A 27317-nucleotide genomic window follows, 5' to 3' on the forward strand; every position below is an offset into this window, starting at 1 on the left:
GAGCTTGAGGTCTCGGGGTAGCTGAGTCTCGGGCTTGGGCTCCAGGGGTCTCCCTGTGCGGTCCCTGGCCGGGCAGCCGAGCTGGCGCCCGCTCTGTAGGCACCGTCGCTGTCCTCGCAGTGAACGCCAGCCGCTATCCTTTTCTCAGGCAGGGAGCCGAACCCGAGGGAGCTCCCGCGATGGCCTGAATCTTGCTGACTCTCTGGGAGCCCTGAGGGTGGGTTTGTTACCGGCGGCCGTGGTCACTCGCCCGGGACGCAGGTCCATGGACCATACGTGTGGAGTACAGGGTGGGCGTCCCCCGCCTGGAAATCCAAACCATGACATGCTTCAAAACCCTTTTATAACGTCCTGAGCGCCAACGCGACGCCACAAGTGGAAAATTCCACACCAGGAAAGTTTGTTTCGTGGGCAAAACTGCTAAAAATGTAGTGCAAAATTACCCTCAGGCTATGCATGTAAAGTATAAGACATGATGAATTTTGTTGTAGACTTAGGCCACATCCTCTAAGCATCTGGGAATATTCCAAAATCTGAAAACATACGAAAGTCAACACACGTAATGTCTCAAAGCATTTTGGATAAAGAATATTAAACCTGCCCCCAATTTTATTTAGTTGGTTTCAATAAAACGTGCCTGGGCAATATTTCTAAGTATCTTTGTTAACTCTCTTCTTTGGTGTGAATGACTGAGAAATGATAGAGTTTTGTTAGTGTTAGATATTAACTGAGCCAGTTGTGTGTGTGTGTGTGTGTGTGTGTGTGTGTGTGTGTGTTTTGAGACAGGGTCTCACTATGTAGTTGAGACAGACCTGGAACTCACTATGCAGCCCAGGCTTGTCTGGAACTCACAGTGATCCTCCTGCCTCACCCTCCCAAGTGCTGGGATTACAGGCGTGCATCATCACGCCCGCTTTTCCGTTGAGCCAGTTTTAACCAAAGGCCCAGGCTGATGCTAAGCAATTGTCAAATTTCCCATTAGATTTGGGTGTGGTGGTGTGAGCCTGTGACATGCCTGTAATATCAGCAGTTTAGAAATCTAAGGCAGGAGGATCATAAGCTCAAGCCCAGCCTGGGCAATTTCACGATTTAGGCCCTTTTGCAAAATTAAACGCTGTGTGGTCATGGGGTGGCTCAATGCACAGGCCCTGGGTTCAGTCCCAGTACTGAAAAAACACGTTACAATTAGTATCTGTAAAAATACTTTTATTAGGTTATTTGTGTTAGAAAGTCTTTTGTGAAGACCTGTTTGTATGTGAATTTATTTTAATTTTTGTTTATATAGTTTTCTTTCTTGAGGTGAGTGTTCCTAGGCCATTGTGCATTGTAAAGCAGATTCTAGATAATCTGTATCTGACTTGCTTTGAGGCTTAATTCTTCTGTTCCCATACCTGCTTCTAAGATGTGTCCACAAAATGGTGCAATTTATGTTCTGCTCTGGAATTGAATCTCAGTGTAGTGTAGTATCCCATTTTACAGATAAGGAAAGTGCTGAGAAAAACTTGAGGCTTAATCAAAATTTTGCATCTTAGTGCAGTAACAGGAATTTAAATCACATCTTGATTTTTGTTGTTGTTGTTGTTCTTTTGCACCTGGAGATAGCTTGACCTGAGAGCTTTAATTCTGTTTCCCAAACCAGATGATACTGTAGTACAGTGATAGTGACCCTTTTAGAGACCAGGTACCAAATTTCAACCCAAAACCCACTTATTTATCACAAAGTGCCAACACTGCAATTAAACCTATACTGAGGGTACCCTTTTAGAGACCAGGTACCAAATTTCAACCCAAAACCCACTTATTTATCACAAAGTGCCAACACTGCAATTAAACCTGAATACTGAGGTTTTAGTTTAGAAAAAACATCTGTATACTAACATCTTTTGTTTTCAAAGAAAAACACAATAACACGTGCACCATAGGTTGGCCACCACTGTAGTAGGGTATTACTACATATAAACTAAGAGTGAGTTGGAATGTTGGGAAGGGATGGCTTCTGTTCAAGCATTAGTTCATGTTACAGTGTCCTGGGGCTTCTTTGAGGTGTTTTGTCAGGTGTACTATGTAACCCTTCAACCTGTTAGATGTGTCCCACAGATCATGTCACTGAGCCTCACCATTGACAGTCTTCCCCAAGGTTTTACAGCTTCCAGGTAGCAGAAGTGTGACATCGGAGTTCATGCTTTTGTAGACTTAAGGCCTCCATGTAAGTTTGGGAATATTAGTTGTTTACTGCAGAACTGAAAGAGCAACACAAAAACATACAGAAAAGAAAAGAAATGTAAAAGGATGTGAAGCACCAGGCCTGGCCAAGTAAAAAAGCAGAAAAGGTATTTGAGTGGAAAAGATTGCAGTATTACCAAGAGTACCAAGCTTTATATAGTGAGTTCGTGGTGGCATTTCATTCATTATCTTATTCACCGAAGCCTTACCCAGACATTGATAACTCGCAGAAAATATTCAAGGTCTGATTTATTTGTAGGTCTAGGTAGAAGCTGAGTGCTTAGCTCTTTTCTTGGTTTCTCAGGCTGCAAAGTTTTGTTTTCCTGACTCTGAGATATGATTACTTTCTTAGGCTGAATGTCAGCGGAGCAATTTTACTTCCATCCTGAAGTGCATTATGTCCTTCTAAGAGATAGATGCCTGTCAAAAACCAGCATGTTGAGACCCAATAATAGCAGCGGTGCTCTAGTAGTATGTTTCCTGGAATCACAAGGCTAGCAGCTCATGTGGCCGTGCTGTTGGTCAGTTCTGCAATTCCTGGACATTCCATTCTATCGAGAACCTCCCAAAGGGAATCTCTTTGCTGATTTTTGCCCCCTGAGCCTCTCTTCGGCTTTCCCCACTGTTTCAAAGCCCTAATACAGGCCTTTACTACATCTTGACAGGCCCTTGCGCCTCTTCCATCTCCTCAAGTGACAGAGGTTCCATCATTTGATTTACATTTGAAGACCTAGACTTTCAGTTTCCTGGGGTGGACAGGCCTTGAGCTTAAAGTCACATAACATGGAGGATCTTGTCTGCTGATAAATAGCAGGAAGAGCTTGTGCTCCAGAGGTGAGCAGTGCCAAATTCAGATCCTGTTGCCACCTGTGCCACAGTTCCCTAATCTGTAAAATGAAGCTGGCTATACCTTTCCCTTAGGGTTGCTAAAAGACTAACAGCAACAAACCATCATAGAGCATTTCCTTTTTCTTGTGGACTTGGGAATGGAACTGAGGCCCTGAGCATGCTGAGCACATGCTACAGGAGTGCGCCCCATCCTCAACCCTTAAAGCATTTACTATGCTGGGCTAAGCACTTAAGCATGGTCTTTGTAACAGAGCAGGAGGTCATCAGCAGCCCACAAAGCAAATGCAGGCCTTGCAGTCATGGTATAGATGGGGAGACAGACTTGGAGGATGAAGGCATTTGCTCTAGGTCATTTAACAACCTGCGTCTAGCATCTTCACATCACTGCATTATACAATACTCTGTTTCCTCCTCACCTCTGAGTAATATGTATGCTTCAAGCTCATCTGCCTCCTCCCCTTCAGTGGATCTGACATCACAGGCAGTATAGCCATAAAATTCTAGCCTATGAAAATATGTAGGAAAATGTAAAGAAAAGTGACCCTGACAGTTCAGATTACCCAGTTATTTGGAAATTATTTGCAAAAGTGTTTTTGCTGAAGAGATAAACACCATTCAGAGGCTTGCAAGGAACTAAATTGATTCTGTTTGGCTCAGCCCTCAGCTTCAGCTGCTAGCAGTGTGTGGTAGGAGTGAACCTGATGTCCTTTGCCATGTATATTCCCCATACTGTCCGAAAGTCCTTTTCTTTCTGCAGGGTAGCAGACCCCTTAGGAGCCTCCCCTAGTCTTCAGCTGTGTGCTTCCTCTTCAGTCCTTCCTTGTCCCCATTCTGTCTCCGTCATCTCTCTAGGATAATGAGGAAAGAAGGCTGAGAAGGTGGAAATGTGTCACAAAATACAACCTGAAAGAGGCCTGGATTAAGCTTCCTGTAACATAGGTGAAGAGGAATGCCTGAGTGGATGAGAAAGGTGCCCCGAAGGATAGACAGGGTGTGCTCAGGATTTTGCTTGGGACAGGAATCTGGTGATATACACCGCAAAAATAGAACTTGGGTGGGGGCAGTACTGAGGATTGAACCTAGAGCTTTGCATACATCCCAGACTTTTAAAAAGTTTTGCAATTAGTTGCCCATGCTGAGCTTTTGAACTTATGGTCCTCCTGCCTCAGCCTCCCAGAGTACTTGGATTACAGGATTGCCACTACCTCACCTAATTTAGTACGTTTTATATAACATTTTGTGAAGGCAGTGGTGGTCTAATGGTTATTTTTGAATTTTTAAAACTCTCCACTTGGTCACTTAACAGACATGTAGTAAGTGTTTTGCACAAAGTCACCAGCCTATAAGTGGCAAAACTGACTAGAGGTTCTGGTTGGCAGAACTAAAGTCTAGGCTTCAATTGGAATGGATAATTAAAACAGTGTGGAGGGCCAGTTTTCTGAACAGGAATTATAAAAGGTAATGGTGGAGTTCTAAAAGGAACCCTTGGAGGACACTGAAACCTAGAGCAGTCTTCCTGTTGCCTGCCTGACAACAAGTTTGTCTGGTGGAGGACCTCTCGTATCTTACACTCATTCTCTTGGGAAATCTTCTGGTCTCTACTTTTCCTGTAGGCATCTGAAGTTTTTGTTACCTTTTTTTGTGGAACTTTATGTGCCATTTTGAACCTGTTCTCTCTCATGTTGATGAGTTCACCAATCTTAATTCTCGTGTCATGTCGACCTGCCTGTTGTTTTGTTTTTTGGTACAATCATACCTTCAAAGATCAAAGATTACTATATTTGAAGATAGCTGAAATAATTTTGCAGTCTTAAGTAGCATTTCTCAAAAAGAATACTAACCAAAAAGAATACTTTTCATACTAACCAGTCAAGAGACTGAGCAGAATCACTTGAGGCTAGGAGATGGATACCATGGATAGCATGGTGAGATTCCTCCTCAGAAAACAAAACAAAAAGATTATCATACTGGTTAGATGTATATTATCATTTGTGACGGGAGTTCCCATAGCACCCCTACCTCCAGAAATTGGTTGGAAAGACTGTGGACTCAGGTGTACTCAAAATCACGATGATACAGTGGTGTAGCAGGAGGCACAGCAGGGCTGGGGTGCAGGTTACCTGTGTGCTGCTCCTCCCCAAGAGGGTATCAAGCACACTCTTCCCCCAGCAGTGACAGTGCCATCTGTGTGTCTGCGGACACCATCAGCAATAGTGCCCCGGTGGGTCGGCAGGACCCCCTCTTGCCTGGCTGTAACAGAATTCCAGACTCTAGGGTGGAAAGCAGGGACATGGCATCAACCACATTGTTTCACAGTTTAGGCCCCATCAACTCCTCATCCTCAAGGCAAATGTTTATCAATACAGGAAGGTCCACACCAGCCCAGTCCCCAGGTGCTAGGCCAGGGCTCACTAGCCTCGGGCCAGCTCAGGAAAAGCATTCTATGCACTTAGGATGTTTTTGTTTTTTTGCGGGGGTGGGGGGGTTGTGGATCAAACTCTGGACTTTGCCAGCTTGCCAGGCAAATGCTTTACACTGAGCTACATCCACATCTCTCCTTTTGTTTTTAAAGTAAACCCATCCTGGCCTTATAGCAAGTCACTGAATGGTATCTGATCTGGTAGTCAGGTGCCAGGGGGCTGTTTCCTGGGAAAAGCCTAACTGTACTCCTGGAAAGACTCCACATCCCTCAGGGTAGTCCCTAAGTTTATTCCTTATTTGTGGACTCAGCAGTTGCTTCTGTTAGCAGACATAAAGGTCCTTTTATCATTCCCCAGAAGAAAAGAAGCTTGTCAGGTGGCATGGTCAGCACTTCTCCATTTGAGGCCAGCAGGTGAGCCATGTGAGAGGTTTGCTTAGTAGACAAGAGCAGTGTTTTGCTTGCATTCAGCTGGCCCCTCCGGCACTAGATGTGCAGTACATCAACTGCTTGTGTTTACTGATCCCTTTCTCTGGAGACATTGGCCGGATGGGCCTTGCTGGGCTTCCTTGGAGACCGTTCCCTCCCTTCTGTTACCTGGCACTTTGAACTTGCTGGGTCCAGACAGAGCCATGAGCAGTTAGGTCCTGCGCTTTCTGCATACCCTTACATTTAGTCCTGTGCCAGCTCTGCCCTTCTGAACTCACTCCTAGAACTTCATTAGAGACCAGATGTTCCTAGCCATGTTCAAGAACACTCACTCTCTGGTGTCTGCACCTTGAGCTGGACAGCACCGTAGTGCGCTGTGTGCCAGGTGCCTGCAGGCTGGACCACATGAGATTTCTTAGATCAGCCACACTTATGCTGCTCCATAAAGGAAGTAGATTATAATGATTTAGTGGCAGGAAAACAGGTGCAGTGTTTTGGACAGGGCCATGGTGTGGATGGGGAAGTAGATTTTAGAAGGGAAAGGTCAGGACTGTCTATAAAAACCAGGGGTTTTGTCACTAAGCCTGCCAGTAACTTCCCTTACCTCTCTGAGCCTTACCTTTCCCATATGTATCATGGGCTTGAAGCACTACTTGTGATGGTGCTGGTCTTGAATGAGATAAAGGAATGAGAACTAAACAGGACTGATAGTTACCGTTCATCTTCTTGTTCGTGTGTTTTTCTAGTTTTGTAGATTTCTCCTAATGGGCTTGTTCAGAGGGAGGGAGGACCATCTTTGCCTTTGCCCTGAAGTTCCCTCCTTGCAGAACCAGAGCCAGCTCCCCAGAGGGAGGGGCAGGCAGGGAAGACCAAACATTTCAAGGCTGTACCTGCCCTTCAGGCTGCTATATGGATGTGTAAAATTCCTGTGATGTGTTTTGTTTTTAATAAGTTAAAACATAGGTTCACAGATCAAGCTCCTTTACAGAAGAGTTTGGCAGCCTCACAGTGGCTCTTCCCTGTGGTTTCTCCCTCTATGGGCTGTGTCACCACAACTCAAGGGGGTGTCCTGGGAGCCATGTGCTCCAAGCCTCTCTGCTCCACACAGCTTCCTGATGGACTTGTGCCTTGTTTGGGTGTTTCAGGATTGGCAGGGGACCGTTGCTTACCCCTCACCTGTACCTGGAGTCTGTCTACTCTCTAACACATGCTCCTCCCAGTGGCATCTCCATCTGTCTCCTTCTGCAAGTCTGTAGCCTGACCTCCCTCATCCTTTGTTTCTTTTTTTTGTTGGTTTGGTTTGTTTGAGACAGTCTTGTGTAGTCTGGGCCAGTATTGAACTCACTATGTAGAGCAGGCTGGCCTGGAACTCATGATAATACTCCTGTATTAGCCTCCCAAGTGCTGGGATTACAGGAGTGGGCCACCACGCAGCCCTAGTTTCTGTCTCTTCCATTTTCAAGTGCCAGCCCGCACTCATAAAGCAGTTTGCCAGTGTACATATTTACTACCCTTTAATAAGAGGTACATTTGTTTGGGGGCTTGTGTTAGCTTTTGAAAGTTGCTGTGACAGAATACCTGACAGCCAGGCGTGGTGGCACACACCTATATCCTCAGCTACCTCCAAAACTGAGACAGCTTATCAAGACCCCATCTCAAAATTAATAAAAGGGCTGGGCTGTAGCTCAGTGGCTTTCCTCAAATGCCAAAAAAACAATCAAGACCCTCAGAGAAACAGTTAAAAAGGAGGAAAGCTTTATTTTGGTCATGGTTTTTGTCTTGTCTTATGAGGGTGAATTTTATTTATCAAGGAATCATAAGCTTGTATAATTAAAAAATTATAGATACAAGTTTAAACAAAATCACTTTTATTGGAAAGAGGAGAGAAATGAGATAGCTACCTTGTCAGAGTAAAATAGGGAGTCTGGAGCCAGTGATTGAGGGTCTTTGTTCTTAGCCCCTGTTATTATATGGCAAAGCACACACACACACACACACACACACACACACACACCTTAAGAGTTGTCATAATTTGATTGGCTGTTTCAGGCTCTGAGGCCCTGACTTGGCCAGTGACCCCCCTCCATTGCCTACTTGAACATTCCTGGGTGAGCTCATTTGGCCTTCTTTGTCCTGCCAAGGTGCTATCTCTAAGATTTATGGTGGGTCTCACATACAAGGCCCAGTTAGCAGTTAGCAAAGGGACACATGGACATTTTAGTGCAGTACCATGGTGAGAGTATAGGTGTGTGTGTATATTTATATACTAAATGAGTTTTCTATAATACAGCCCCCCCCCCACTTTGTCTTATTTGCACTTAACAGAGTGAATTGGGGTCTTGGTGCCACGTGGGGCCAGGCTGCTTCTTAATTGCCCTTTCTCTAGTAAAGGTTTAACTCTTTTTAGCCAGGGCCTGCCAGAACTGCCAGGGATGTAGCTCAGTGGCACTACACCTGCCTCCCAGGATTTGCCAGAACCCTCCCAAAGGTCTTTACTTTTCCCTGGATGTCCCCCAACTTTCCTTAGTTTCAGAGACCTCTGTCTTTTTCAGGCCTATGGTGGGCAAAGCAGCATGGCCTCCAGGGCAGGGTGGGGCAGAGCTGCTCACCTCAGGTGCAAGGGAAGGAGAAGGAGAGGGACTTGCAGATCCAAACTCTTTTTAACAGGTACCACTGTGGGCTGGGTGTTGTACTGAGCATTTTACATACCGTGTTAAAACCACATCCTCAGATTGGTTGTCTTCATAATTTTTAAAACTAAACCTTTAGTGTAAGAGAGGCAGTGTACATTCATGGTAGACATGTTAGAATGTACAAATCCTCAAAAATAAGACAAAATTACCTTGTACGAGGCAAGAGAAATGAGGCTTAGTGGCAGAGTACCTGCCTAACATGCACAAGGCCCTGGGTTCCATCCCCAGCACCGCAAAATACAAACAAGAGATTGTACACTAACTCTCAGGGATCACCGCTCTTTTAACACAGTCATATATGAAAGTTTTTAAATACACATAATTTACAGGGGTCATATGTTTGTTTTTACCAAAATGAACCCATATTGTTTATGCAGGCTTAAAAAGTTTTATTGTGGCGAACTACATATAATAGCATCAACTTTACCATCTAAACCATTTTAAAGTTTATAGTTGTGAGTACATTCACATTATTGTGTGACCAGATCCACGTCTTTACCTTGCAAAAGTGAAATTCTGTACCCATTAACAACCTTCCCTTTCTCTGTTCTCCCCTCCTGGCAAGCACCTTGCTAGTTCTGTCTTGGTGAATTTAACTAATCGAGCAAGATACAGTAAGTCCCTGACCTATGTTAATCAGTTTAACAATAATCCATAACCTTCAGACCAACTAGTCCTTGACCTAGGAACATTCAAGTTGCTAACTTTCAGAAAGACAGTCTAAGACTCACTCTTTGGACTTAGGAATGAATTCAATTTATGAACTTTCTCCCAGAAAGGAACTCATTCATAAATGAGAACTTACTGTACTACTACTACTTTTTTCTTTGGTACCTTGGGCTTGCCAGGCAGCCATGGCAACACTGAGCTAAATCCCTGGTTCATACTTACTGCCTTCTATAGCTAGTATCATACAATACTTGTATTTTTGTGACTGACTTATTTCACAGGGTTCATCCACGTGATAGCTTGGGTCAGAATGTCTTTCCTTTTAAATTTGAGTACTATTCCATTGCATGCCTATAATGGTAGTGTATCCATTTGTCTATCCATGAGCACTTGGATTGCTTCTATCTTTGGCCTTTTTTTTTGGTACCAGGGATCGAACTCTGGAGCTTGCGCTTGTGAGTCAGGCAGTGGAACCACTGAGCTAAATCCCTGGCCCTTGGCTATGTTTTTAATGCTGCTGTACGAATATGGTTATATGAATATTGAGATGCAGTACTGCTTTTGCTTCTTCCATATGAATACCCAGAAATGGACTTTCTGGACCATAAGATAAATCTTATTTAAATTTTTTTTCCCATAGCAGTTGCACCATTTTATTGTGTATGTGCTTTTATAATCTATTCTTTTCAGTTAACAGTCATTGACTTTACCTCATACATAGTCCCTTTTCACACTTTCCCAGTTGTCTCTTTGTCTAAACTAGAATAGAATCTAGAACTAAATACTGCGTCCAGTTATTATGTCTCTTGTATTGTCTGTTAATGTATTGTAAGCCCTCCTTTTTTTCTTTTTAAAAACTCTATTGAGGGCCGGGGATTTAGCTCAGCAGTTCGGTGGCCTGCTTTGCAAGCGCAAGGACCCAAGTTCAATCCCCGGTACCAAAAAAAAAAAACCTCTATTGAAGTATAATTTATATACCAAAAAATTGCCTCTTGGAAGTATAGAATGTGAAGATTTTTAGTACTATCACTACAGGTACATTTTGGTATATTTCTGTCACCCCAAAAGATCCCTTGTTTGATTAGCAGTCGCTACATATTTAGTGTTCTCCTAGCCTCTTTCTAGCCCTGTAGCTGCTTTCTGAATGTTGCATGGAAATGGAAATGGGCAATTTATGGGTTTGTGTCTGGTTCATTTGAGTGGGTTTAGTTAGTCTGAAATCCACTTTTATTCTAGGACTTCATGCGTAATCTTATGCCTAGACATGTCTCTGTGGGGTCTCTTGATTTGCCCCGAGTATTCAGCCAACTCTCTATCTAGCTAGATAGACTTAGAACACCTCCCTTTATACTCTTGTTATTCTGGACCAGCGTTTGACCTCTCAGTAGAATGTTCTCATACACGGCGTTTAGTGCCACAAGTACCTAGTGACATGTAGGCAGTATAATCATTTTTTGGATAAAGGTAGCAAAGGCCAGCAAGTTGGTTTTGTGACTTGATGGTGAGTGGCAGAGCTGGATCCTGAGTCCAGGTCTGACTGTGTTACAGTCATACCCTCTAAAAGCTCTGGTTCCAGGCATGGTGGCACACTCCTGTAATCACAACACTTGGGCTGGGCAGGAGGATTGCCATAAGCTTGAAAACAAAACCCAACCAAACAAAAAACCCTGTTTTCTCAATTATAACTTTCACCTTCTACATATTTATCATGTCTGAAATCAGGAGGCTGTATCTTGATATAAAGACTTGTGAGGTTGGGGCCAGGGATTTAGCTCAGTGCTTCCACTGTCTGCCCTGTAAGCACAAGGGCCTGAGTTTGATTGCCAGTACCAAAAAAAAAAAAAAAACAACAACAAAAACAAAAAACTTGTGAGGTTATTTACTTTTTTTCCAAAAAAACTATCATGGAGTCATTGTGATCCATCTAGAGTCCCTTGTCTTGGTATGAGAGACTGTCTCACCCCAGGCACTATTGCAACCTCACCCATAGTGTCTGCATGGTGAACCAGGGTACGCTGGGTTTGAGAATATGCTGATACAGAAGTGGGTGCCTTTGTAAACAGCACACTTTGCTTGTCTCCGCAGGTACTTCATGCACGGGGTATGCCGGGAGGGCAGCCAGTGCCTGTTCTCACATGACCTGGCCAACAGCAAGCCATCCACCATCTGCAAGTACTACCAGAAGGGCTGCTGTGCCTATGGGACACGATGCAGGCAAGGACTCAATGCCTGGGCTCCCGAATATGTGGAACGTGGGTCCCCATGAGGGGATTTCTAGTTCAGAGGAACATGACATTACAGACAAATGGCAAATAATTTGAAAACCTGTTTCAGTTCCTAAAACTACTTTTAATTTTCAAAGCCACCTTTCAGGCCCTATTCTTATGAATAAGTAAGATTTTAAATCTTGCTTTTTTGCTCCATAAATGTGTCCTAAGCTTTTGCCCATGCTGTTGCTCTGTCTCCTCACTATAATTCTCCAGTCTTTTATACTGGTGATGTGCTGTCCTCATTAGATGTGTGGATGGCCTTGGTAGCAATGCCTCTGCGGGAGTGCTCATCTCCTACAGCCTCTGGATTCTGGATGTAGCTGGGCATGAGCCACTGGGGTTTTGAGTGGTGAGGGCCCCCCTGCCATCCACATGCATGCTTTTAGCTCAGCTCCTGGCTGGATCCTGACTCCTGGAGCAGTGTTCTGCAGACATTTGTGTATTGGCCAATAGCAGGTGTGTCAGTCACTCCCCTGATGGCCAGGTGATACCCACTACTGATGCCTCTTCTTGCCTGTACTACTGTTGGGAAAATGGGTGGGGACTCTGAGGGACTAGCAGTGGTTGGGGTGTGGCATCCAGCATGCACCTGATGCCTGCCGTGTGTTCTGTTCAGGTATGATCACACGAGGCCCTTGGCTGCAGCTGGGGGGGCTGTGGGCCCCCCACCCCCTATTGGGCCCTCTGCAGCCTTTTCGGGTCTTCATCCTCCTTCTGTCCTTACTGTGGCTGCCATGAAGACACCGTCCCAAGAGTCTGGGCGTCGGGACAAGAGGACACTGGTGCTCAGAGACCGGAGTAAGTGAGCAGGGCCCCACTACCCTGTGGAATGCAGCTGCCTGTCCTTGGTGCTCCTTGCTGGCCTCTCCCGTGGAGAGGCTCCAACCCTGACACCCCAGGTCCATGTGGCTGCAGAGTGCTGGGCTCAGTGCCATTCTTGGCCCGGCAAAACATGACAGGTGGTCTTTTTGTTATGCTGTCATTGCCATCTTCACAGTGGGTAGGCCACATCAGGCTGCTCACTTCATTCTGCATGTTTGGATAAAGAGTGGCTTTCACTGTTGGCTGTTGAGGTTGGTTGAATGCTGGTGTCAGATGTACCACCCTGTTGAGGGTCTGGATCATGTCTTCCGGCACAGAGGACCCTGTCAGAGCTGAAGTGAGCTGTGCCGGGGCTGAGAAAGTCACTGATGGTACAAGTTATTTTCATTGGCTGCCCTCTTCTAGTCCCTAAGTAGGAAGCTTCTGTCCTCAACAAGGGAGTCCGTAGTCCTTCTGCAGGTGGGGAAGCTCGAGGGGGTGGGATGTGCAGAGGGCAAACTGACCTCATCCTAAATTCCCTTTGGTTGGGGTTTTGGAGCAGGTTTAGTGGTAACTAGTCCATGTGTTCACATTTTTGTGTACACATTTTCAGACAGCAATAAGTGTTCTTTTGTATCACTGTATCATGTTCTGTTTTGCTCTTTTCCCTGTCTTACCATGTATGTATTTTGCCTTTTCGCTATTAAACTTATGCAATCCTTTTATTTCTTCCCCTTTTGGCCTGCTTTTTTGCTTTCTGTTCCCAACAGTGGGTTCCATGGGCTAGTGTCACTGACTGTTGGGTTTGGCCAGTGACCCATTCTCATGTGTGTGTGCATGGTTTGTTTTGTTCCATGTCAAGATCTCTCCGGCCTGGCTGAAGAGAAGACTCCCCCAGGCACGGCCCTGAGTAACCCAGGCAGCTGCAGCAACCCCCAGCTTGGCCCTGAGATGAAGCCCCACTCCTACCTGGACGCCATCAGGAGTGGCCTTGATGATGTAGAGGCCAGCAGCTCCTACAGCAGCGAGCAGCAGCTGTGCCCCTACGCTGCAGCTGGGGAGTGCCGCTTCGGGGATGCCTGTGTCTACCTACATGGGGACATGTGTGACATCTGCAGGCTCCAAGTCCTGCACCCTTTTGACTCAGAGCAGAGGAGAGCTCATGAGAAGGTAACATTGTAGCCCCTGACATGAACTAAGAAATCTGAACTGTACAGGGACAGAATCATTGGTCTCTATGGCCATCTTTGTGCCAGGAGCACCTGCCTTGTGTCTCTGGTACATTTACATCTTTTTAGGGGTCTTTTGAATCCTGTTATTTTGTCAGTTTTGGATCATTTAGAGTAAAGAGAAAAAAGAATAGGCACTTCCAAGTTCAGAGAACAGAAATAGCTCAGGATTATGGAGGATGTGTGTGGTTACACGCGTGTGCTTCCCCCACACACAAACACACCTTGTCATGCCTAGGCAGGACTGTGTTTTGGAGGCTGCGAGGAGCCCTTAGGTGCACAGTGTTGGCAGGACCTCTTTATTGTGCATGTCCCAGTGTCTAGAAATTCTGCCTTGTGCTACGCCTTATGCTCGGCACAGAAGGTCTGAAGAGGGCTTAGAAGAGGACAGAAGCTTGGGGGCTATGGTGTTAGGCAAATTACATCAGGTGAAGAGGATGAAATGCTGCTTCACTACAGAAGGCCCCTCTGGTAGGAGCGGTGGTGTGGAAGCGCTGTACCGTCGCCCTGGGCAGGCCTGGGTAAACCCACTGTGCCCACTGTTAGCCAGCTCCAAGGCCTTGCCTGAGTCCTGGGTGGTGTGTTCTCAGGGTACACTGTGCTGCTGCCTGTGACTGGGCTGCTACTGCCCGGCCTCAGCTTCAGGGCTTTTCCATATTTTGGGGGTGGGGGTATATCTAGAGGCCAGGAGACAGGGTCCCAGTCCTTATAGCCTCCCTGCCCCCAGGGCTATCCTGTTACCCTTTCCAGGCCTCTCTGACCCTGCTATAAATGAAAAGTGACCACACTGACCAGGAAGCAGTCTGATAGGGACCTGTGTCTTGAATCTGGTCGCTGGCCTCACTCATGGCAGCCACTTCACGTTGGTATCCCCGGGGGATAGCCCGGAACCTGAGCCCCTCCTGCTGTCTGCCGCAGGTCTGCATGGCGACCTTCGAGGTGGAGATGGAGAAGGCTTTTGCCTTCCAGGCGAGCCAGGACAAGGTGTGCAGCATCTGCATGGAGGTGATCCTTGAGAAGGCGTCGGCCTCCGAGAGGAGGTTTGGGATCCTGTCCAGCTGCAATCACACCTACTGCCTGTCCTGCATCCGCCAGTGGCGCTGTGCCAAGCAGTTTGAAAACCAGATCATTAAGTAAGTGTGCCCAGGCTGCTCGAGGCTGAGGACCTCTGCCCTGGACCTCCCTCCATGCTTTGACCTCCTAACTCTGCTTCATGGATGGGGCAGTTCACTTGCCCTTCCTGAGCCAAATGCCTTTTCCTCTGAAGATGGTGACAGTTCCTCTCAGGGGCTGGGGACTCAGCAGAGAGCAGGTGTTTGGTGTTGCTGCACAGTGCCATCTCCCAGACCTACCTCTGGCCTTAGCCCATTTGCCTGGTAATCTTGTGAGCTTTTTTTTTTGTCACCTTAAAGGGAAAAAAAAGGGGTTGAGGATTACGTGGAATAATGTGTGGGGCCATTTCCTGTTGCCTGGCACAGGTTTGGGGAGTGGCATGGTCACTGCTTGCGTGGTCCTGGCAAGTGTGCTTCACACAGCAAGCTCAGGGACCCCCCTGCCATCATCCTTATCCTACAGAGGAGGAAACAGGAGTGGTGAGTCCAGTAACTGGCCTAAAGTCACATTTATGTGCTTGCACAACAGCTTTAGTGAGAGTGTACATTCCAGTGGCATTTCACACGCTTTCAGAAAAGCGTAGCCCTCACTGCACTCTTTTAGATCATTCCCCTTGTCCTACAGGAATCTCCATCTGTAGTCACTTGTTATGATGCAGCCACTCACCCCATTTCTACAAGTGTTTACCTGGGCGCGATCCCTGAGCAGAATAGATCAGTAATTATCCCCCTCTCTGGGTGAATGATGTTCTATTGAATGGCAGTGCTGTTCCCTCACCTGTCCTTCTGCTGGTAGGCATTGGGTTTCCCCACTCAGCCTTAGGTGTGACACACCTGTGCATACTTGTGCACGGGTTTGCTTGGCTCTAAGTATGCTCCAGAACGGGGTTCCAGGGTCCTAGGCAGCTCTGCACTGAACAGATGTTTTCCAAATGTTACACCTCATCTTCTGTCCTTGTCAACACTTGCTTTGGTGCAAAGTGGGCTCTCACCTTGGTCTTGATTTGCTTTTGAGCATCTTTTCAAGTGCTTGTTTCTAAATCCTTTGCTCAGGTTTAAATTGGGTTATGTGTGTTACTATTGAAGAACCCGTTTTCAGCAGTGATATTCTTAGATGATTGTACCTTGTGGGATCTTTGGTGAGAGACCTCTGGGGGAGCAGCAGGGCTTTCAGAGTGGGGTGTGTGCACAGGATTTGTGACAGCATTTCTTCCTTACTAACGCAGTTCTTATTTCAGGTCTTGTCCAGAATGCCGTGTAATATCCGAGTTTGTTATTCCAAGTGTGTACTGGGTAGAAGATCAGAATAAAAAGAACGAGTTGATTGAAGCTTTTAAGCAGGGGATGGGGTAAGTGCTTGGAATTCACAGGACCCTGGCACTGTCCTGGCTGTGGTTCTGACCTCTGCCTTCTCGGGCCCAGGTGCTGTCTGCTACCTGCTTTATCCATTCTGCTGATGGATACCCAAGTTAGTTCCCAATTTTGGCTGTTCTGAACACTTTTTTTTTGGAATTCCATTTAATGTGCAGCATTTTGTGTGTGCGGGGTGGTGGTGCTGGGGATCAAATCCAGAGCCTCATTAAATAACATTGGGCCACTAACCTGCACCCTACCCAGCTTGACCTCTTTTTTAAAGAATAGATTTTATAGGTATCACAGTATGTGCTTTAATTTTTCTTACCAACTTTTATGCCTTCTCATTACTATCTTCTGTACTACAGATGTAATAAACCTGTGCATATTATAAACTATAAGGAAGAAAAAAAAAAACATAACTTTTGCCTTAAACTCATTATTTAAAAGAGGAAATTTTTGACCAGGAGTGGTGCACATGTGTGATCCCAGCATTCTGAAAGACTAAGGTAGAAAGATGGCAAGTTCAGGCTCAGGGTAATTTAGTGACTTAGCAAGACCTGTCTCAAAAATAAAAATAGCCAGGCATGTAGCTCAGTGCAAAGCCTTGGTACTGAAAAAGTTTTTTGTATCTGCCCAGATAGATGCTCTTTCATTTGATGTATATATAATCCAGTGTCCATACTCATGGGCCATACAGCTCACATTCAACCAACTAGATTAAAAATATTCAGAAAAAAATTGCATTTATACTGACCACATATGAGTTTTTCTTCCTTGTCACTGTTCCCTAAACAGTGAGGTGTGACAGCTGTGTGTACAGCACCTGCACTGTGTTAGCAATAATCTAGATGGCAGAACGTGCACAGGCCACATGCAGGAATGATGCCACTCAAGGGATAAGATCGCTCATGGATCATGGTGTCTAGGAGTCCTGGAACCAGGGCCCCTGGGTCCCAAGGGAGAACTACAATCCCTTTCGCTTGGTATAACTTGCCTTTCACACTTTGTTGCTCTGTTGGATAACTTTGATTTCCTTTCTAGCAGACTTCCCTCTTCGGGAAGGCTCTCTTCACTGAGTACTTTGGTCTCGCTGGTTTCATCACACCTGTGCCCTCATGGGTTGGGGCTCTGGGGCTCTTTCCCCAGGACTTTGCTTTAACGAGTGTTCACAGTTCTGATGGGAACTTGATTGTCATTCTCCAGTTGCTCCCAGTATTTTCTTTATCCTGATTATCTGCATCAGAATATTTGGCCCAGGACTGGTTTTCTTCATACCATATTGCTTGGCTGGGCCCAACCTTGAGATCTTCCTGCCTCAGCCCCCCAGAGAGTGCAGATGTTTTTAACAGACTGGTAAAACACCTGAACACATACTCAAGAGCTGTCCCTTCTCACTTCTCTGCATCTGAGCTGTTTTTTTTGGGTACTGGGGATTGAACCAGGACCTTGCGCTTGGGAGGCACGCGGCAGCACCACTGAGCTAAGTCTCTGGCCCTGGGGGAAGGGTACTGCTGGGGATCCAATTCAGGACCTTGCACTTGTGAGGCGGCACAGTGCAGCTGAGCTAAATCCCTGGCCCTGCATCTGAGCTGCTTTGAGCAGGTGGCTTGGGTACTGCTCTGAGCTCTGGGCAGGTGACACCATTTATGGGCCAGGTGCTTTCCTCTTCCTGCCCAGGCCTTTGGGCTGTGCCACTTCATCTCCTTCAGCTCTACTCTCTCAGCCCAGAAAGCCCCTCCCCCTGTAGTCCCACCTGGCCATCCAGCCCTTCAGGTGTGTGTGTACACACACACACCCCCACACCTACCCACCCACCCCCTGGGCTCTTCCTGCTTTTATCCCTTCTCCAGTGACTTCAGTATAATTCCCAGGGGGAGGGAAATTAAAATGGAACTGTGTGTCACTTTTTAAAGTAGTTCCCTTGTGTTGTGGACCCGTTACTAAAGCTTCATTGTCCTCTTTTTTTCCCCCTGCATTGTTTCTCACGTCTTCTGACCCTCCAGAAGAGGGCAGGCGTGCAGGGCAGACTACCACACTCTACCGCTGCTGGGCCTGGCTCTGAGGGTCTTTTCAGGCCAAGCATCCCCAGGGTATGGGATGAGTTTTGGTGTTAACTTGGGAATTGTGGCCCAAGCCAGAACACATGGCACAGGGGAACCATCCAGGGCTGCTGTTAGGAAGTCCTAGAATGGGAACAGTGGTCCATGTGGTGCAAGGCTGGAGTGAAAGGTATCTGGAGGTGCCGACTGGGGTCCTCGGAGGGGCAGTAGATAAGCGGAAGACCCTGGAGGAGGGACAAAGGTGGACTGGATGTGAGGTGACCAGCTAAGGCTGAGGGGCTCTATGAGTGGAATTCTGAGGCAGGAGGCACGCGAGGAGGTAAAGCACTAGAAGTTGGGAGAAGGGAAAGTGGGCCAAGAGTTGGAGGCTTAGCTGCCTAGGCCTGGGGCCACCTTGATAATACTGCAGCCCAGAAGGAAAAGTATCTGTGCCTGCAGGCTGTAGGCAGATGCAGAGAGCCCACCTTTATCCCCTGGGTCCCCAGAGCAGCTAGGCCTTGCTTAGTTCCCCTAGCTGCTGTCATTCTGTCATCCAGCTATAATGCAACCTGAGTCACGACACAGCCCATCCAGGCCCATTTCTCCACCTGTACCCCACATTCTCCCACCTGCCTCTCAACACTTTTTACCCTTTAGGAAAAAAGCCTGCAAATACTTTGAGCAAGGCAAAGGGACCTGCCCATTTGGAAGCAAATGCCTCTACCGCCACGCTTACCCTGACGGACGGCTGGCAGAGCCCGAGAAGCCCCGCAAACAGCTCAGCTCTGAAGGCACAGTGAGGGTGAGCATGGGACCACCTATGTAGGGGGGACACCAAGCTATGGGCTTGTCCTCCTGCCCGTCTTGATAACAGTGTGTGGAGAGGCTGTCAGGAGGACATGGTCATACCCTGCAGGTTGCCTTTGCCAGTGACCGGCACACCTGGTGGCTGTCGTTGCAGTTCTTTAATTCAGTACGGCTCTGGGATTTCATCGAGAACCGGGAGACCCAGCAGGTCCCCAGCACTGAAGACGTGGACATGACTGAGCTTGGGGACCTCTTCATGCACCTTTCTGGTGTGGACTCATCGGATCCCTGAAGGCAGCAGCTGCCCTGCACCTTGGGCACTGAAGGCCCCAACTCTGCCAGGTTGGCTCGGGCAGGTTGTCTTTGCTCTTGGTCTCATCCACTCCAGTACAACAGTCCAGGGACACGAGGAGGATATAAAATAACCTACTAAGCATATGCAATCACTACTTTTATAGTTGATATCTTAGTTGCACCTGCAGCCCCTCATGGGGACCAGTTAACTGTTTGGACTGTTCTGCTTGCTTTTAGGGCAACCTGGCTCCTGTCCTTTTTGATCTTTTTTCTCCTCAGAAACAGTAAAATGGTAGCTAAAGCAGCAGATTCATTTTTCTTACCAAAGGATTCTACAAACTTGCAAAAGGACTCCTATGGTAAAGCTCCCCAGTGCATTAAACAGCATTTTGACTTCTGTATAAGAACACTTGACACAAATTATGTGCTGCGCTGAGTCCTTCCAGTGTCCCAGACCAAAGCAGCAGGCATGTTGCCATGTGTGCAGCAACAGTGAAAGTGCCTGTCTTCTGCCTAAGAAATGGAGTCCCTTCCCCTTCGGGGTTTTCTGCCCACTGTGGTCATTCTGAAGGCTCTAAACCCACGCAGCTAATACTATCTGGTTTTACCTGGAAGGCCTAGTTTGGGTGATAATTTGTAAAAACTTTACCACACTGACAGTTTTCTGGTCCTGAGAAGACCTGATGCCAAGCCTGCTGCCTGATTTTAAGTCAGAACCAATTTTTCCAAACCTGAATTTATTTTTCTAAAAAGCTATAGATTACCATATGTTTTATAAAGTGCATTACTTAAAGTGTGGGTAAAAGTTGTCTTACCTGACTTTTAGAGTCCTTTTTGCTTTTTCTAAGTATAGTTAGGCTAAGTGAAGCCCACTCCTAGCTGAGCACTGGCCACTTCCTTGAACTCTGCTACAGAAAGGAGTGGCATGTGGAGCTGCAGGAGCAGGGCCTGCTTCCAAAGGAGTGAACAGCCATCAAACCTAGATTTAATTTATTTTATTAAAATAACATAATTGAGGAACAATCAGATAACGTGTATCCTGTCAGGTGCAATAAAAACAAAATTAAAACCCAAATCATCAAGAAAACCTGGGTCCTGGTTTCCTTGTATACATGACGCTGAGGCTGACTAGGGACAGGGCTGGCCAGCGCCCACCCTGGGGCAGCTCCTGGAAGACAGATTCGGCATGAGGGGGCTGCTCCCAGGGAGGGCAGATGGGACATGGGGACGTGTCCCCACAGTCAAGTTCCATAGTACCAGAGCAGGCTCTCTGCAGCCGGGATCCCAGCAGTCCTGGCTGTTTGGTGCATTATGTGCAAAACTATTTGGCGCTGCACCACCATCCAAGAGGTGAAGAAGCTGATTTCTAATACACCATGTGTCCCTACACCGGGGCTGGGCTGTCCACCACCTTTCTCTTCCCCCAAAACACTCCTGCCTCTCGTTGCCAGCCAGAGCCCAGCGTGGTATTGCGTGAGATCTGTGTGCACCTGGAGAAGGCTGGGCCCACAGAGATGAGGCAGCAGGGCAGTGACTGGCTTTCTCCCGGGGCCACATGGGTAGAGAAGGCAAAGTGAAGTAAGGCCCTGTGTGTTGTCTAGAAGGTCCTTAGCAGCTTCTGACTCCCTCCCTCCCCGGGTAGAGAACCAGCTAGAAGACAGGCAGCCGCGGGGATGTGGTCAGCGTGCATGCATTGATGTCCTCGGTGTGTGCTGCCCGGTGCAGGGAAGGCTCAGATGCGCTCCGGTTGATCTTGGGCAGAGAGTGCTGGAGCAGCTCAATCGAAGACAGGATCTGAAACACAGTGGCAAGGATGGCCAGCTGGAGCTCAGGGTCCCATCAATCAGCCAGTGCTTGGTCTGGGTCCCCTCCCCCTTTAAACCTCTCCCCGAATCCCTCTTAGGCCTCACCTGAGGGAAGAGAGGCCGCTCCTCCTTCACCTTCTTCAGGCAGTCTGCTACCAGCCTCTTCATGGCCTTGGGGCAGTTCTTGTAGAGCTTGCTGAGGTCTGGAGAGGCATAGCCCCGGCCCACCATGAAGATGATCTAAAGAGAGAGAGCAGTGAGCGAAGGGAGGAGACCCTGGGGGTTCACAGGCAGCTGGGGGCAAAGGCACTTGCTGCAGGTCACCTGGTCACGGTTGTTGATGTGGGAGTAGGGGAGCTCCCCCGTCATCAGCTCATATAGCACAATGCCGTAGGAGTAAACATCAGACTGAAAGCTGAACGGGTTGTTGTCCTGCATTCGAATCACCTCTGGGGCCTGCAGGGACAGACCCGTGCATCACCTTGCAGTGATCCCACAGACACCAGGGCCACGTGGCAGCTAAAGCCAGTTCAAGGCTTACAATCTGCCCAGTTAGCGCCAGCATACCAACTCTAACCCGATCCCTCCTCCTGCTGTCAGGAAGCCCCCATCTGCCGGTCTGCCGGACTCCTCACCATCCACAGCACAGAGCCAGTGGGCTGCTCCACCTGCTGGGAGCCACTCCAGCGCGATTTCACTGTTGCCAAGCCAAAATCGCCGATTTTCACTGTGAGGCCTTCGTGGAGAAATATATCTCAATGCCTGTTAAGAACTCTGGCTTCAAAAGGATCAACCTAATTTGAAAAACTTCCCAAAGGCCCTTTTCACAAGTGACCTTTCCCTAACCCTAGCCCAGCCTTCTCTGCCCTGCATCTGTCTGTTAGGTTTGGAAAGTTTTGAAAAGTACTTCCAAGTTTCTGTCTTCCAGGAGGGGTGGGAACTGCCCATTTCTACATGTAGGTGGGGGATTCCCTTTACCTTGTGACTTTCCATGTGACGCAAGAGCCAAGCATGGCCTGGCAGCTGCCCACCCTTAGAATTCATGGGCCAGTGGAGACAGCTCCTTCCTGAGTGCTAATGGCTGACATTCAGCAATTTCCCACTTGGGAGACCTCAAGGCAACTCCTTCCCTCCTAGGTAAAGAAGTCAGGCAGTGTATGTCCGACTGTGACCTTGCCCAGGAACTCATGCCTACTTAAATCGGTGGTGTCTGATGTCATGGTATAATATTTTGCTGCCCCAAAAAACCCACCATCGAAGGTGTTCTGTGCCTGAGACAAGTACCCAAAATAGCCAGAGTCCTATCTTCTGATCCAGCTCCACACCCCTCCCTCAGCCCCCGCCCAGAAGCACACTCCTTCCAGAGGGAGAGCCATTATATGCCACACCCCTTAGCAGAAAAATGCCTTTTCTGTTCTTCTATGAAACATCAACTCTCAGGAAAGCTTTGGAAACCACCATGATCTCTAAGGAAACTACTGTACTTTGAAGGACAATGTTCAGTATTAATTTTGGAAATCTTGCCAGAGTAGCTTATAGCTACTTTCTCACTAGATTAAAAAAAAAAGCACTGTCACATACTACAAATAAGTATAATAAAAACAGGCGTACTTCAAGTCCCAACACTTTTCAAATCACTACTGCTGAGAAAAATGTAGGAAAGAAAGTCACATTTCCTAGACACCTCCCCTCACAGTGCCATAGGTACAGGGGGCCTAGGTCAGCCTTGAGGTCTGCTTCTCTGAGCATCAACCTTTGGACTTGTTTCTTCCTGTTTTTTGCGTCTTTCCCTAAAAAAGCTTTTCAGGTGCCCCTTAGCACAAAGGTCCTCATGGTAAATCACCCTTGTCTGCTAAGGCTGAACTGAGCCAGCCATCCAACAACACAAACACCAAAGGATACTGTTGGATTTCATGTCCCGGTGGATGATGTTCTTCGCATGTAAGTAGCTGTGAAGGGAAATAAATCTGCTAAAGACAGCTGGACAGAAGCAGTTTCAAACCACAACTAAGAAATGAAGCCACCCGTGGGCCTGATTCTGGGAAGAGTGACGATGAGTGACAATGGGCTGGCCCTGGCCCACGTCACTGCTCACCCTAAGGGAGGCCACAGACAAATGTGCTGGTGCTTCTTAAAGCATCAGTTTTACTCCAAAGTAACCATAACAACCCAGTCCACCGGTTCATGGAACAGGATGGCACAGCGTCCCTAAGAGGGAGCATTAGTTGTCATGAAAATGAAGTTCAGATACATGCAGCTACTTGGACTCAGCCCCAAAACACAAAACCAAGTAAGACAGGGACAAAGGATCACATGTTTTACATCATCTGGGATTCCGTTTACATGGATGTGCAAAACCAGAGATGGGCTGGGGATTTAGCTCAGTGGTTCTGTTGGCTGTCTCCAAAGCTCAAGGTCCCGAGTTTGATCCCTGGTACAAAAAAAAAAAACCCCACAAAAACCAGAGACAGGAAAGAGAGGGCCATGGGCCCCTCGGGTAGGGAGGAAAAGGGAGACAGTGAATGCCAAGGAGTCTTTCTGGCTGACGAGAGTAGTGACAAACACTGAGTAGACAGTGACAACTGATAAACTGCACACTTTTTAAATGGCAAATTTATACTATGTTAATTATATCAATTTTCTAAAGGTACTTATTCTATGTACTGCTTAAAATTCAGTTCCCTACGAAGGCACCTGCTGTAGGAATTTTGAGAGATCCAAAAAGGTGTGCACAACAGGAGGCCATGGACAGCTGGGCCAGAGGGGACAGGTCAGAGGGAGTGCGGAACTGAGGCACTGAGGATGCCTGCAGACATTCTCTGAAGGGAGTAATGCATGACCAGCCCCTATATGGAGAAATATAGAACATGCCCTGCCCACAGGCTCCTTGCCGGCCAGCGTGGAGTCGCTCAATGGCTGAAAGGCTCTTACAGAGCTGACTGCCACACCCCACCAACTTGGTGCTCAGCCATGCATACTTACTCCATGCCCTGAGCCGTCTGCCGGGCGATGTCAATCAGTTGGAACATCTGGAACTTGGTCTCCTGGACATGCAGGTGTTTGTAGAGGCTGCTGCCCTCGCACCACTGTGTCACAATCGCCAGGTTGTCCTTTGTCATGTACCCCATGAAGAGCAGGATGTTGACATGCCGCGTTTTGCTGGTAAGAGAAGAGAGGGTGCTCAGGAATCTCCACTGTCCCACGGCCCGGACCTCTGTGTCCACTCCACCATCGGCAGCAGCCCACATCCCAGCTTGGGGTCTCAGCCACATTGTTACCGTCCTCAGTGCTGGCCTTGTCCACAGTGGTATATTCTCTCTGACCAGCAACATGGCTTTTCATGAGCCTCAGTTTCCCTCCCCTGTGCAATCTATCACCACCCACCACCCAGCTCCTGAAGGGTAGAGCAGCAACTCAGGATGTGACACTGAAGTTTTGAAACCCAGTATAAAGTAACTTGGCTATAAAAATTCTTGGAAATAAAGGTTGAAATGGGACCTATTTTTCCTGACTGTCAAACCAAAACCCAGAGAGAGAGGTGGGTGTGGAGTGCAATGCGCCCAGAGGGGTCCACACGACAAAAGTGCTGGAGAAAGAAAGCCCTTCCCACCTTGGGGACAGCACCCACCAGCAGCTGCAGCCCCAGCCCCAGCCCCAGCGTGTTGGCCACCCCAAGGGACAGCACTTACCGCAGCACCGCCACCTCGTTCCTGAAGGCCTGGAACTGCTCTGGGGTTGGGTCTACCACCTTCAGGATCTTCACTGCCACGTCTCCTGCAATGAGACCACAGTCAGTGCAGTGCGCTTGGCCCACTGGGCTGCGGGGTGTTTTCAGGTGTGTTGAGGAAGATATAGGGCATTGTTTCTTCAGTCTACCCTCTTAAAAAGACGAAACAGACCTGCAAATTTCTATAATCAAGGGGCCAAAAAAGTCATTCCATAGTTGCCATCCTTACCTACCTGAGGCCTGTGACAAGTTTGGCTTCAATGACCATGCAGTCACACCCATAGCCCAAAGGGCTGGGGCCAGTGCATGGCCTGAGACAGCCCAGCAAGACAGGATCTGCGTGAAGCGCTGGACCAACTGGCCAGCAGAGGGGCAGAGATACCTCTTGTTAAAAATCAAAGACGCATAATGAAATAAGCTGCCCTACCTTCCACTCCCAAAAAGCGCCCTAAGGAGGAATGGCTGCTGCATTCTGCCACTGTGCACTCTCCCCCTCCCCTGGCTGTGCTACAGCATGAGTGCCACTAGCCTGGTTCTGCCTGTGGACGACGCTTGCCTCCAGCCACGCAGCTGGACACTTGGAGCCCAGGCCAGGACCTGCGCCCCATGAACACATACCACGCACCTGTGCCTGAGACAAAGCCGCCAGGGCTGACAAGACTCAGAACTGCCCCACTCGGCTGTCCTTCACTTTCCAGCATCTGTTACCAACATGGCTGTAGTGGTGGCTACCATGATAGGACTTTCTATCAGGACCCTATAGGGACACTCACGATACAATTTACTAAGGCCAAGCATCCCACAATGCTAAGAGCAGTGAGCGCAGGGGCACAAGGCAGAAGCACTGCTTGGGGCACAAAGATGGCACTGCCAGCCTGTGGCCTACATGGCACCTGCCTGCTTCATTCTTTTGTTTGGGGGGGGTTTGAGATGGAGTTTCACTATGAAGTTCAGATTGGCTTCGAACTCAGTGATCCTCCTGCCTCAGCCTCCCAAGTGCTGGGATTACAGGCATGCACCACCACACCCAGCTATACCCTCCTGGTTTTAAATGTTATAGTAAATCTTTTAAAATAAAGGAAACTTTGTGATGTATATATACAAACTATACTGTACAGTTAAATTATATCTCTTGCATGATGTAGCCCAGGTGGGCATCCAAGCCACAAGGCTTCCCTACTCCAGTGTGTTCTGAAGGGCTCTCACCCGATGCCTGTGCGCCTCCTCCCACTGTGCTCAGTCACCTCCTGTCCAGAAAGTGGTTCTGACTAGGCACACAGGGCCACTCCTTCTGATGGATGTGAGTCAAGGGGCCTCTGTGGGGAGGATGGAAAAGGGCTTCCAGGGAAACAGGGCACAGGGCAAAGTTGGGAGAAGAGGACAGGAGCTGTGCAGAGGGGCGGGTGGGCGTCTGCACAGTAGCCAGATTAGGCACAGGTACAGGGGCTGACAGTGGGAACAGAAGGAGGGGACAGAGACAGAAACTTTGAAGGGACAGCCAGGTTAGCTACAGGGCTAGGGATAGGTCCTGCAAGCACCTAGCTCTCACAAGCAGCACAAGTGGGTGTGCACAGCCCTCTGGGATCTGTGGGGGTCCCACTCAGACCCCACTTCCAGAGCACCCCAAGGTCTCTGGCCCTCCAGCAGTGCCTGTCCTGGCTCCCAGTGTTCACAGAAGGTGCCTGGTAGCTGGAACCTACTTGGTGACATGTTCTACCCTCAGGGTCAGCAGAGCAGCTTCACGCCTGACACTGCTGAACTGCATCCACTTGCAGGACTTGGCCTGCCACGTTCGTCTTCTCCTGTGCCATCACCATCATCAGGCGAGGTGCTCTCATCTCTAAACCTGCCTACCTCCACACATTCCCTGCAGTGCCCTGAAGATCCCTGAAGAAATTCAGAAAGAGGCAAACCAAAGCCAGGGTCCTGGAAACACCACTGGGGTCTCCCTGCCAACCAGCTTAAGTTTAAACATGACAGACTGATTGTGCAGCTTCTTACTAAAACCCTAGCGCTCTAATTCCGCAGGACAGTTCTTCACTCACTTATGTGTAAACAATCCCCCAAATGGCCACTAGAGGGATTCAGTCTGCTGGGATGGAAGAACAAAAAGCCTTACAAAAAAACAGCGTTCAAACCACAGAAAGGGCTTTCTTTCTACAGGTGTAAATGTCTTTACCCTGCTTTCCAGACAGAGGTGGCCAAACCCCACGACCCATTTCACCCAAATGATGTACAACATCTCCAGGCCCCGCTCTTAGGAGCTTCTGGAACCTCAAGAAGCCTCTCAGAATGCCTGGGCTCTCCACCCAGCCTGGAGAATGCCACTCTGCACAGGCCACCCCAGGCTCCCACCTCACTGGCAGAGCTCCTCTCCCGCTGGGGGGGTGACAGGGTCTCCCCCACAAGAGTTTTGTAAGTGAAAAGAACCACTGTTAGCTCTGTTGATTGATCAAACAGCTTTCCTTCCCCCTGGCTAGAAATAGGTAAACTGGCCAGGGATTTAGTCCAGTGGTTCTGGCACCTGCTTAAGCAAAGGAAGGATCCAAGCTGATCCCAGTACTAAAAAAAAAAAAAAAAAAAAAAAAAAAACAG

The 27317-nt window shown here is 48.0% G+C and overlaps 2 protein-coding genes across 6 annotated transcripts in view; one reads left to right on the plus strand and one right to left on the minus strand.

Moving 5' to 3' along the window:
• Nucleotides 1-19642, plus strand: part of Mkrn2 (makorin ring finger protein 2) — a 20776-nt gene extending 1134 nt beyond the window's left edge. The window contains exons 2-8 of the mRNA XM_010637971.2: nt 11368-11496; nt 12169-12350; nt 13216-13523; nt 14501-14715; nt 15933-16043; nt 18747-18891; nt 19051-19642. Coding sequence (XP_010636273.1) covers nt 11368-11496; nt 12169-12350; nt 13216-13523; nt 14501-14715; nt 15933-16043; nt 18747-18891; nt 19051-19188 — 1228 coding nt within the window. The 3' untranslated portion in view covers nt 19189-19642. The remainder of the gene's footprint in view (nt 1-11367; nt 11497-12168; nt 12351-13215; nt 13524-14500; nt 14716-15932; nt 16044-18746; nt 18892-19050) is intronic.
• Nucleotides 19643-20286: 644 nt separating this feature from the next.
• The window catches only part of Raf1 (Raf-1 proto-oncogene, serine/threonine kinase), a 62016-nt gene continuing 54985 nt past the window's right edge, over nt 20287-27317 (minus strand). For all 5 annotated transcript variants that reach the window (XM_010637973.3, XM_010637976.3, XM_010637972.3 and 2 more), the window contains 7 exons: nt 24685-24769; nt 23978-24154; nt 22898-22944; nt 21631-21749; nt 21320-21451; nt 21101-21235; nt 20287-20984 (listed from right to left, as the gene is read on the minus strand). In XM_010637973.3, the coding sequence (XP_010636275.1) occupies nt 20841-20984; nt 21101-21235; nt 21320-21451; nt 21631-21749; nt 22898-22944; nt 23978-24154; nt 24685-24769 (839 nt within the window). In that variant the 3' untranslated portion in view covers nt 20287-20840. The remainder of the gene's footprint in view (nt 20985-21100; nt 21236-21319; nt 21452-21630; nt 21750-22897; nt 22945-23977; nt 24155-24684; nt 24770-27317) is intronic.

Source organism: Fukomys damarensis, unplaced genomic scaffold, assembly GCF_012274545.1.
Source record: "Fukomys damarensis isolate Sample0158 unplaced genomic scaffold, DMR_v1.0_HiC HiC_scaffold_37, whole genome shotgun sequence".
NCBI classification, from domain to species: domain Eukaryota; kingdom Metazoa; phylum Chordata; class Mammalia; order Rodentia; family Bathyergidae; genus Fukomys; species Fukomys damarensis.